Source organism: Stomoxys calcitrans, chromosome 2, assembly GCF_963082655.1.
Source record: "Stomoxys calcitrans chromosome 2, idStoCalc2.1, whole genome shotgun sequence".
In the NCBI taxonomy this organism is placed as follows: domain Eukaryota; kingdom Metazoa; phylum Arthropoda; class Insecta; order Diptera; family Muscidae; genus Stomoxys; species Stomoxys calcitrans.
In genome coordinates, this window is record NC_081553.1 from 202,941,400 (window position 1) to 202,953,772 (window position 12,373).

At 37.1% G+C, this 12,373-nt stretch overlaps 1 protein-coding gene across 5 annotated transcripts in view; it reads left to right on the plus strand.

Annotated features, from left to right (window-relative positions):
- The window catches only part of LOC106090748 (mucin-2), a 156,734-nt gene that overhangs the window by 70,185 nt on the left and 74,176 nt on the right, over positions 1-12,373 (plus strand). For 3 of the 5 annotated variants that reach the window (XM_059363116.1, XM_059363117.1, XM_059363120.1), the window contains exon 3: positions 1,095-1,131. The exons of the other annotated variants lie outside the window; for them this stretch is intronic. In XM_059363116.1, coding sequence (XP_059219099.1) covers positions 1,095-1,131 — 37 coding nt within the window. The remainder of the gene's footprint in view (positions 1-1,094; positions 1,132-12,373) is intronic. 5 annotated transcript variants of the gene reach the window in all.

Here is a 12,373-nt window from a genome sequence, read left to right on the forward strand (position 1 = left end):
AATAAGCACATAATGAAAGAATAGGCCTCTGCCTAAATTGATTATATTTCTTAAGATATATTTACTATACCGAGAAATGTTTGGAAATTTTTCCAATAAAATCTTACTTGAAGTGAAATGGGATCTACATAGCCTGGTGTGCATGTTTAAGATAAACAAATTCCTAAAGCAGCTATAAATTGAATATTAATTAAAATATTTCTACATTACGAATAATAGCGAGACTTTAAGAAGATTCATGAAGATTTAACGAACTGAAATTTTAAATAGCAACAAAAATTTTCCAAATTTATGTTATCGTACAGATATAGGTCAAAAAGTTAAAAAAATATAAATAGAATTGAAAAAAAAACAAAATTGTTTACAAGAAGGCAAATTATGGCAAAGTGTAAGGTACGGACAAATTGCTACTCATAAAATCGCATTTAATTTTTATCATTATTGTATTTTCACTCATTTTTCAAAAGAACGCCACACATGTTTGTTGGCTATGGGATCCAAGTGAAATTGTTGTGACCTGGGCTGTGCACAGTAAGACAGTGATTAACGTTGAAAAGTTGAAGAAACTGTCGGCAAATGTTTCAAATGATGGCTGAAGGCAAAACATGATATTTATTTTTTAACAAAGAAAATGAAAACAAATCATAGGCATTAAACAAACACATCACGCAAAATTAAACATTTCAAATTTTCAAGAAAACAAAAAAAAAAAACACTAAGATAAACAAAACACAAAAAGAATTTCACTTACACTCTCACTAAAACTCAAATTCCAATTAAACATTTTAACTAACAAATGGAAATGTGTTCTCTTTTTTCTCTTTCTTCTCTTGTTACTACAAAAACTTACACTCCAAAATGGCTTTTGGTTCTCTTTGAAAAAAAAATCCCATCTTTTTCACATGTTTTATTTGAATAATTTTGTTTTTCTGTTACAAAAAAAAAAAATAATTATTTGCATATGTATAATTTTCCATTTCCCTTCTTGGCCATCCTATTCTTTATTTTGTTTTTGTTTTCTCTTTCTCTTGTTATTGGTGGTCTCCCTATATTTTCATGTTATGGGAAATAATTACGCTCGACAATGCTACGAGAACGGAGACGGCATGCGCACTTCAAACTAAACAACAGGTAAATTTTTTCATATTTTCCTTTCCACTTTTCACTTTTGTTTTTCTTTTAGTTTTCCCCATCATACACATAGTTGTTGTTTTAACTAAGCAAAAACAAAAATCCCTTATGTAGGCTAATTGTTTAAATTTAGAAAGTTTTTACTTTCTTAAAAAAACATCATTCTGATAAATGGCTAACATGTGCTTACATGACTTGTTGTATTAAATTTTCCAACAGGGTGAGGAAAACACTTTTCACCACGGTTTCTAAGATAATTGTGTTGGTATTGACATGGGGACAAAATTCAATATTAGCTTTTGTGATCATGGACAAACATTTTTAGCCAGATCTGTCAAAAGTGGATTGTAAACATTTTTACTATTCAAAAAAAAAAAAATTATATCAACATTTTGGTACATGATATCAACATGGCTTATGGGGCATTCCACGATAATTGTCGATGATAATAAATATAACAAGTAAAAGCGTGCTAAGTTCGGCCGGGCCAAATCTTATATACCCTCCACCATGGATCGCATTCGTCGAGTTCTTTTCCCGGCATCTCTTCTTAGGCAAAAAAAAAAAAATAAAAGAAAAGATCTGCTCTGCTATTAGAGCGATATCAAGATATGGTCCGGTTTGGACCACAATTAAATTATATATTGGAGAAAGATCGATTTATATGGGAGCTGTATCGGGCTATAGACCGATTCAGACCATAATACACACGTATGTTGATGGTCATGAGAGAATCTGTCGTACAAAATTTCAGGCAAATTGGATAAGAATTGCGCCCTATAGAAGCTCAAGAAGTCAAGTCCCCAGATCTGTTTACATGACAGCTATATCAGATTATGAACCGATTTGAACCATACTTGGCGCAGTTGTTGGACATCATAACAAAATACTTCGTGCAAAATTTCATTCAAATCGGATAAGAATTGCGCCCTCTAGAAGCTCAAGAAGTCAAGTCCCCAGATCTGTTTATATGACAGCTATATCAGGTCATGGACCAATTTGAACCATACTTTGCACAGTTGTTGGACATCATAAGAAAACACGTTGTGCAAAAATTCATTCAAATCGGATAAGAATAGCGTCCTCTAGAGGCTCATGAAGTCAAGACCCAAGATCGGTTTATATGGCAGCTATATCAGGTTATGAACCGATTTGAACCATACTTGGAACAGTTGTTGGACATCATAAGAAAACACGTCGTGCAAAATTTCATTCCAATCGGATAAGAATTGCGCACTCTAGAGGCTCAAGAAGTCAAGACCCAAGATTGGTTTATATGACAGCTATATCAGGGTATGAACCGATTTGAACCATACTTGGCGCAGTTGTTGGACATCATAACAAAATACTTCGTGCAAAAATTCATTCAAATCGGATAAGAATAGCACCCTCTAGAGGCTCAAGAAGTCAAGACCCAAGATTGGTGTATATGACAGCTATATCAGGTCATGGACCGATTTAAACCATACTTGGCACAGTTGTTGGATATCAAAACAAAACACGTCGTGACGAATTTCATTCAAATCGGATAAGAATAGCGCCCTCTAGAGGCTCAAGAAGTCAAGACCCAAGATCGGTTTATATGACAGCTATATCAGGTTATGGACCGATTTGAACCATACTTGGCACAGTTGTTGGATATCATAACAAAACACGTCATGCGAAATTTCATTCCAATCGGATAAGTATTGCGCACTCAAGAAGCTCAAGAAGTCAAGTCCCCAGATCTGTTTATATGACAGCTATATCAGATTATGAACCGATTTGAACCATACTTGACGCAGTTGTTGGACATCATAACAAAATACTTCGTCCAAAAATTCATTCAAATCAGATAAGAATTCCGCACTCTAGAGGCTCAAGAATCAAGACCCAAGATCGGTTTATATGACAGCTATATCAGATTATAAACCGATTTGAACCATACTTGGCGCAGTTGTTGGATATCATAACGAAACACGTCATGCGAAATTTCATTCCAATCGGATAAGAATTGCACACTCTAGAGGCTTAAGAAGTCAAGACCGAAGATCGGTTTATATGACAGCTATATCAGGCTATGGACTGATTTGAACCATACTTGGCACATTTGTTGGATATCATAACAAAATACTTCGTTCAAAAAGTTCATTCAAATCGGATAAGAATAGCGCCCTCTAGAGGCTCAAGAAGTCAAGACCCAAGATCGGTTTATATGACAGCTATATCAGGTTATGATCCGATTTGAACCATATTTGGTGCAGTTTTTGGACATCATAACAAAAGACGTCGTGCAAAGTTTCATTCCAATCGGATTAGAATTGCGCACTGTAGAGGCTCAAGAAGTCAAGACCCAAGATCGGTTTATATGGCAGCTATATCAAAACGTGGACCGATATGGCCCATTTATAATACCAACCGAACTACTCTAATAAGAAGTATTTGTGGAAAATTTCAAGCGGCTAGCTTTACTCCTTCGGAAGTTAGCGTGCTTTCAACAGACAGACGGACGGACGGACATGGCTAGATCGACATAAAATGTCGCGACGATCAAGAATATATATACTATATGGGGTCTCAGACGAATATTTCGAGTAGTTACAAACAAAATGACGAAATTAGTATACCCCCCATCCTATGGAGGAGGGTATAAAAAAGAGATGTATTCACTCCAACAAGAAACAAGTAAAGGCGTGCTAAGTTCGGCCGGGCTGAATGTTGGGAAACCACCACCGATCTGGGCCCGCTCCGCTGCGCCTACTTTAACTCTCTAATATGGTGGGGACACTTCTCCCTGAATGCGGATATTGAATTCGTGCCATTGTAGCCTATGACGCTAAACACGTTCGAATTCTGGCGAGAACATCGGTCAAAGCGGTGTTTATCCTCTTAATGTTAGCAAAATTTGCGAGGCACAATGTCGTGATGCGTGGTGATTTAAAAAATTTTCCCCAAAGAGGTGTCGCACTGCGGGACGCCGTTCGGACTCGACTGTAAAAAAAGATCCCCTATCATTGGGTTTAAACTTGAATCGGAAAGCACTCATTGATGTGTGAGAATTTGCCCCCTCTCGGTTCATTGTGGTAATGTTCTTCCTTAGGGTAATGTTCTCATTAGGGGAGGGATGGCACCTCAGACATTTCGACTCAAATATGGTACGCTTCCAAATCCCTTTAATTTGATGACCCATAAATATGAACCGTTTGGAGGGTATTTTGGGGTTGGGGTGGCCACCGACACTTTGAACTTTATACCCATCGAAAATGAAGTTAAGTTTAGGGGATGCTTTAGAGAGCGTACACTTGTCTCCAAAATTGGATACCAAATTCGTTTTCTACTCTCAAATACCTTTCATTTGAGTACCATATTGTCATAATGGGTCAAATAACCCATATTTGGGAGGAAAAGCGCCACCTAGACTTGAACCCAAATGTTAATGTCATATTCGTAATCTACTCCCTAATATAATTTGAGTCCCATATTATCGTGATCGGTGTAAATATATGTTTGGTAGGTTTTAGGGTGGGGCGGCCCCCCTAGGTACCCTTTCCGAAATTTGGATACCAAATTTTTATTCTTAGGGCACTATATGAGAGCACACAAAATTTCGCTTAAATCGCACAATCCATCTCCGAGATCTGGCGTTTCTGAAAATTAGGGTAAGGTAGAGATTCGGATTTGATTTGAATATAGCTGTCATATAGATTGATCTCCACCGTAGCGCAGAGGTTAGCATTTCCGTCTATGACGCTGAACGCCGTTCGAATCCTGGCAAGACCATCAGAACAAATTTTTAGCGGTGGTTTTCCCCTTCTAATGCTGGCAACATTTGTGAGGTACTATGCCATGTAAAACTTCTCTCCAAAGAGGTGCCGCACTGCGGGAAGACGTTCGGACTCGGCTATAAAAAAAGTTCCCTTATCATTGAGTTTAAATTCATGCCACACTTTCAAATCCCTTTAAAATGATGACCGGTAAATTTGAACCGTTTGGAGGGTATTTTGGGGTTGTGGCGGCCACCGACACTTTGCACTTTATACCCAACGAAAATGAAGTTCAGTTTAAGGGATGCTTTAGGGCGTACACTTGGCTCCAAAATTGGATATCAAATTCGTTTTCTACTCTCAAATACCTTTCATGTGAGTCCCATATTGTCATAATGGATTAAATAACCCATTTGACATATATTTAGGAGGAAAAGCGCCATTTAGACTTGAAAGCAAACTTTAACGACATATTCATAATCGACTCCCTAATACCTTTTATTTGAGTCCCACATAGCCAAGGTTGGCTAATATGCCCATTTGGGGTTGGGGTTAATTTTTTTCTACATTCCAAACTTCTGTCAAAACAGAAAAAGTTAAAGCTTCTAGGATCCGAACAAGGATGATCGAGTGACCGGCTTACAAGGGAGCTAAATCAGGTTATAGAATGATTTGGACCGTACTTAAAACAGTTGTTGGAAGACATAACGGAACACCTCAAGCTAAATTTTAGCCATATCGCTCAAAAATTGGTGCTGGTAAGGGCTCAAGAAGTCAAATCGGGAGATCGGTTTATATGGGAGCTATATCAGGTTATAGACGGATTTGAACCGTACATTACACAGTCGTTGGTAATCATAACAGAACACCACATGCAAAATTTCAGCCAAATCACCCGAAAATTGCGGCTAGTAAGGGCTCAAGAAGTCAAATCGGGAGATCGGTTTACATGGGAGCTATATCAGGTTATAGACCAATTAAGACCGTACTAGGCGCTTCCAATAAGGAAGTCGTAACAGAACACTACATGCAAAATTTCTGCAAAATCAGACAAAATGTGCAGCTTGTAAGGGCTCAAGAAGTCAAAACGGGAGATCAGTTTATATGGGAGCTATATCTAAATCTGAACCAATATGGCCCATTTGCAATCCCCAACGACCTACCTACGTCGATATCAAGTATCTCTGCAAAATTTCGAGCGGCTATCTCTACGCTAAATCTGAACCGATATGGCCCATTTGCAATCCCAAACGATCTACGCCGATATCAAGTATCTCTGCAAAATTTCAAGCGGCTAGCTCTACGCAACCGACCGCTATCGTGATTTCGACCGACGGACGAACATGGCTATATGGACTCAGAACATCGTGACGATCAAGAATTTATAAACTTCATGGGGTCTTAGACGAATATTTCGAGGTGTTACAAACGGAATGACTAGATTAGTACAACCCCATCTTATGGTAATGGGTATAAAATCATTGACACGGCCAGGCTTAAGAAAGTTCTTGAACGAATAGTAGGCAAATGAAGATATATTGGGTTGCCCAAAAAGTAATTGCGGATTTTTTAAAAGAAAGTAAATGCATTTTTAATAAAACTTAGAATGAACTTTAATCAAATATACTTTTTTTACACTTTTTTCTACAGCAAGCTAAAAGTAACAACTGATAACTGGCAGAAGAAAGAATGCAATTACAGAGTCACAAGCTGTGAAAAAATTTGTCAACGCCGACTATATGAAAAATCCGCAATTACTTTTTGGGCAACCCAATATGTCTCAATGGCTGTTTACATTTTTTAGGGTTTTTATACCCTCCACAATAGGATGGGGGTATACTAATTTCGTCATTATGTTTGCAGATCCCCAAAATATTCGTCTAAGACCCAATTGAGTATATATATTCTTGATCGTAATGACATATTAAGTCGATCTAGCCATGTCCGTCAGTCTGTCCGTCCATCTGTCTGTCCAAAGCACGCTAACTTTCGAAGGAGTAGAGCTAGCCACTTGAAATTTTTCATAAATACTTCTTATTACTGTAGGTTGATTGAGATTATAAATGGGATATATCGGTCCTTGTTATGATATAGCTGCCATAGAAAACGATATTGGATTTTGACTTCTTGAGCCGCTATAGGGCGTAATCCTTATCCGATATGGCTGAAATTTTGCTGTTTTGTTATGATTTTCAACAACTGTGCCTAGTACGGTCCAAATAGGTCTACAACCTGATGTCATATAAATTGATCTTGGGTCTTGGATTCTTAAGCCACTAGTGGGCGCAAGTCTTATCCGATTTAGCTGAAACTTGCGTGATGTGTTTTTTATGACTTTCAACAACTTTGATAAGTTTGGTTGAAATCGGTTCATAACCTGATATTGCTGTCATATAAACCGATCTGGGGTCTTGAATTCTTGAGCCACTAGAGGGCGCAATTTTTATCCGATTTGGCTAAAACTAGCATGATGTGTTTTTTATGACTTTCAACAACTTTGATAAGTATGGTTGAAATCAGTCCATAACCTGATTTAGCTGCCATATAAACAGATCTGGGGTCTTGAAATCTTGAGCCACGAGAGGGCGCAAGTCTCATCCGATTGGGCTGAAATATAGCATGACGTGTTTTGTTATGACTTTCAACAACTGTACCAAATGTGGTTCAAATCGGTCCATAACCTGATTTAGCTGTTAAAGAAACCAATCTGGAATCTTGACTTCTTGAGCCTCTAGAAGGCGCAATTCTTATCCGATTTGGCTGAAATGATGTGTTTTTTATGACTTTCAACAACTTTCGAAAGTATGGTTGAAATCGGTCCATAACATAATAGAGCTGTCTAATAAACCGATTTGGATGTCGACTTCTTGAGCCTCTAAAGCATGATTTATCCGATTTGGCTGAAATATTGCATGACGTGCTTGGTTACGATTTTCAACAACTGCACTAAACGTGATTCAAATAGGTCTATAACATGATTTAGCTGCTATATAAACCGATCTGGGATCTTGAGTACTTGAGCCGCTAGTGGGCTTTTGTTCAACGGCATCTCCAATGACTTTTAATATACGAGTCATATATGGTCTGAAGCGGTATATATACAGCTCCCATATTAACCGATCTCCCTATTTTACTTCTGAAGCCCCTAAATGGCGCATTCCTTATTCGAATTGGCTGAAATGTAAAACAATGACTATGACTACTATGGTCTCCACCATTCAATTCAATTATGGTCCGAATTGGACCGCATCGGTATCGGACTCCAATATCTCCAATAAAATAGCAATTTTTTTCTTTTATACTTTGTTTGCCCTAAAAGTGATATAGGGAAAAGTACTCGACAAATACGATCCATGGTGGAGGGTATATAAGGTTCGGCCCATCCGAACTTATCACTCCTTTACTTGTTTCATATAATATCAATGCAAGTAGAAATGAGCTACAAGGCCAGTAACCACGAAAGATTTTTCGCCACCTTTCGAAATGAGTATCAACGGCCACAATGTCCATGCAAACAAGGATCTGTTGATCAGGTAAATTGCTTTCAGTACTTCAACAGATTTTTATATCCTACACCACAACTGTGGTACAGGATATTATAAGTTTGTGCATTTCTTTACAACGCTAGAGAAGAAGAGCTAGACCCATTGATAAGTATACCGATCGACTCAGAAAAACTTTCTGATTCGATTTATCCATGCCCGTCTGTGAGTCCATGTATTTTTGTTACCAAGGCACAGGTGGTATTTTTTTGTCCAATCGTCACGAAATTTTGCACATGTCACCTTTTTGGATCAAGGGCGAATGCTGTTGATTTTGGTAAAAATCGGATCAGATTAAGATATAGCTCCCGTATATATGTATCGCCCGATTTGCACTTTAATGGTTGAAGTTGCTACAATTTTCAGCCAATTTGCACAAAATTTGGCATGGATTATTATATTACTGATCTTAACATACCTGCAAGATTTCATCAATATCGGTTTAGATTTGGATATAGCTTCCATAAATTTTTATAGCCGAATTTGCCCTTATGAGGCCTTAGTAACAACAGTTTTCAAAATATCGGTTTCGGTCGGTTCAGATTTAGATATAGTTCTCATAGATATATGTATATCTATTGCCCGAATTTATAATTATAGGGTAAGTGTAGGATATTATATAGTCGTCTAACCCCGACTTTTTCCTTTTTTTACTGGTTTTTTAATATTTCAGCAGATTTCAAAATTTTAGCAGATTTTGTATTTATTTGTATTTAAAAATATTTGCTGGGACAACAACAGTAAACTCTGTATTTCCTTTTTCAGCAAACAAAAACTGTAGTTGTAGCAAACGTTTTTACTGTTTTCAATAACAAGTTTCGTTGGATGTACCCTATGGTAATTGGTTTGGAGACTAAAACCTTGCGTAGCCATGAGGTCATGAATGTGTCTTTCAAGGAGCGGGAGAAGTGGAAGCTATTTAACTGAGCCCTAAACATGTCCCAGAAAATGGTGCATTGTTACTTTCGCCCTATTACACAGTTTTCTGCAACCATTGCAGATACTGTTTGTCCCTTGTTTCGGTCCCAAGCCATGCAGCCATGATGACGATCTTCCTGTGGTAAAAACATCAGAACATTTTTAATATAATATTAATAATATAGGCCCTTACCACAGGCCTGATGAGATATGATTCCCACCACTGGGCAAGTTATAACATACGCTCATTTGCCAGTGTGTCTGTGTTCACATTCATGTACATAAATTGTGATGAATTTGAATATTTATACTCTGCCCCAAAGTATGCTGCAAGTTTTTCTGTTTATGATTTAAATTAATATACGCAGATTTAAATTAATATACGCGAATGTTTGCATAAAAAAATAATAAAAGGGGTGAATATGATTCAGTTAATAATATACAATATATATTGACTATCGGTAGGGAATAATAGGAAACTAATTTCAGAAAATCTTTGCAAAAAAAGTGTGCTGTAGCATCAGACTAACCTTAAAATATTACACTACAAATATAGACAACAGCATGAAAAATGTTTAAATGATGCACTGAAGTTGCAGATTGTTCACACAATACTGTGGTACAGGGTATTAAAACTTATGGAATTTGTTTGTAACAACGATAAGAAAGAGAGTGAGAGACCCCTTGACACAGGGTCCACTTAGAATCGCATTCTGATTCGATTTAAAAATGTCCCTCTGTCCGTCTGCCTGCTTACCTTTGTGTACAGATCGCAATTTTCATCTTCACCTTTGACACAATCATGTTTTTTTTGCGAAGAGAGGCAGATTAAGGTTAAGGTGGGCTATATCGGATTATATTTTGTTATAGCCCCACAAAGACCGATTTCCCGACAAAAATTCTAGAGATCATTAAAAGTGTACTTTTGATCAAATTTCCTTGAAATTTTGAGCAGTGAGTTGTATAAGAGTCCTCGACATTCATGCAGATGCGATATCATCCAGATTAGATCACATAGCAGCCATATATACCGATTTCCCGATTTAAGGTCTTGAATCAATAAAATTCACATTTATTACCCGATTTCGCTGAAATTTGGAATAGTGGGTTGCCTTAGTTTTTATACCCTCTACCATTGGACGGGGGTATACTAATTTCGTCATTCTGTTTGTAACTCCTCGAAATATTCGTCTAAGACCCCATGAAGTATATATATTCTTGATCGTCATGAAATTTTAAGTCGATCTAGCCATGTCCGTCCGTCTGTTTGTCGAAAGCACGCTAACTTTCGAAGGAGTAAAACTAGCCGCTTGAAATTTTGCACAAATACTTCTTATAGGTGTAGGTCGGTTGGGCCATATCGGTATTGGGCCATATCGGTCCACGTTTTGATAAAGCTGCCATATAAACCAATCTTGGATCTTGACTTCTTGAGCCACTATTGGGCGTAATTTTTATCCGATTTGGCTGAATTTTAGTATGAGGTGTTTTGTTATGATTTCCAGCAAATGTGTCATATACGGTGTAGTCGATGCATAACCTGATATAGCAGTCATATAAATCGATCTGGGGTCTTGACTTCTTGAGCCTTTTGAGGGCGCAAATCCTATCCGATTTCGCTGAAATTGTGTATAACGTGTTTCGTTATGACTTTCGAAAACTGTGCTAAGTATGGTTCAAATCGGTCCATAACCTGATATAGCCGCCATATAAACCGAGCTGGGTTCTTGACTTCTTGAGCTTCTATAGGGTGCAATTATTATCTGATTTGGGAAAAAATGTTGTACAACGGCTTCTGCTATGACCTTCAACTTACGTTTCAAATATGGTCTGAATCAGTCTATAGCCTAATACAGCTCCCCTATAAAACGATCTACCTATTTTAATTTTTGAGCCCCTAAAGAGCGAAATTCTTATTTGAATTGGCTGACATTTTATACAATGACTTCTACTGTGGTCTCCAACATTCATTCTGTTATGGTCCGAACAGAATCATCCATTATGGTTTCCTTTGTTTCCGTTAAAAGATACACCGGGAAAAGAACTTGACAAATGCGATCCATGGTGGAGCGTATATAAGATTCGTCCCGGCCGAACTTAGCACTCTTTTACTTGTTCATGTTAATATCTTCAACAGTAGATCAAAAGTTTGTGCCCCCAGAATGTTGGAGAAGTCAATAGTGGTAAATTTTGGCATCCTGTATCTCACCGTGTATTAAAGATATGGACATACAGCAGCACTTTCCTATGTCTTCGTCTACAAATGTCTGGAACATTTTGTACCGCCAATATCAACAGATTAAAATTGTAGACTTATTTCCAATTGTTTGCCGTTTGGCCAATTGTGCTTTGCTGGAATTTGGTACCGTGAGTTGTATTAGATCCTTAGACATGCTTCCCGAATAACAGACCATATTGATGGTTCTTTTGATTAACAGTCTTAAACCCATTTAAGGCCTACAAAAATTTTGCATTTTCACCGGATTTTAAGGAAATTTTATATTTTGTATATACGAGGTGTTTGTATTCAAAGAAATTAAAGCCTTTTACTTGTTTTTAAATCTTACATATATGATTTGTTTACTTAAGGCTTTCTTTCGATTTAAAATTTTATTTTTATTTCATTTCAATCAAATGATTACGTATGTTGTTTTTTAATTTAAACATTAATCAAGAAGGCCAATACCCTATGTTCAGTTTGAACATTTTCGTATGGCTAGGTAAATCAATTTTGTTGTTCTTTCTTCCTAAAATATAATTTGTAATGACCTTAAGAAAAAAATTTTATAACAGTCATCATGGAATTCTGTTTGAACAAAATAGCAAGTGTGGCCAATTTTCGATATTAAAGAAAATTTTCTTTTTTCCGTATCAACCCACACAAATACATATTTATTTGAATTTATCTCACGCAAATAATCCAACATGACATATGAAATACATCGTTATTAATTCTATGCTCAAAGTTAATAGAGCAGTAAAAACAAGTAAAAGCGTGCTAAGTTCGGCCGGGCCGAGTCTTATATACCCTCCACCATG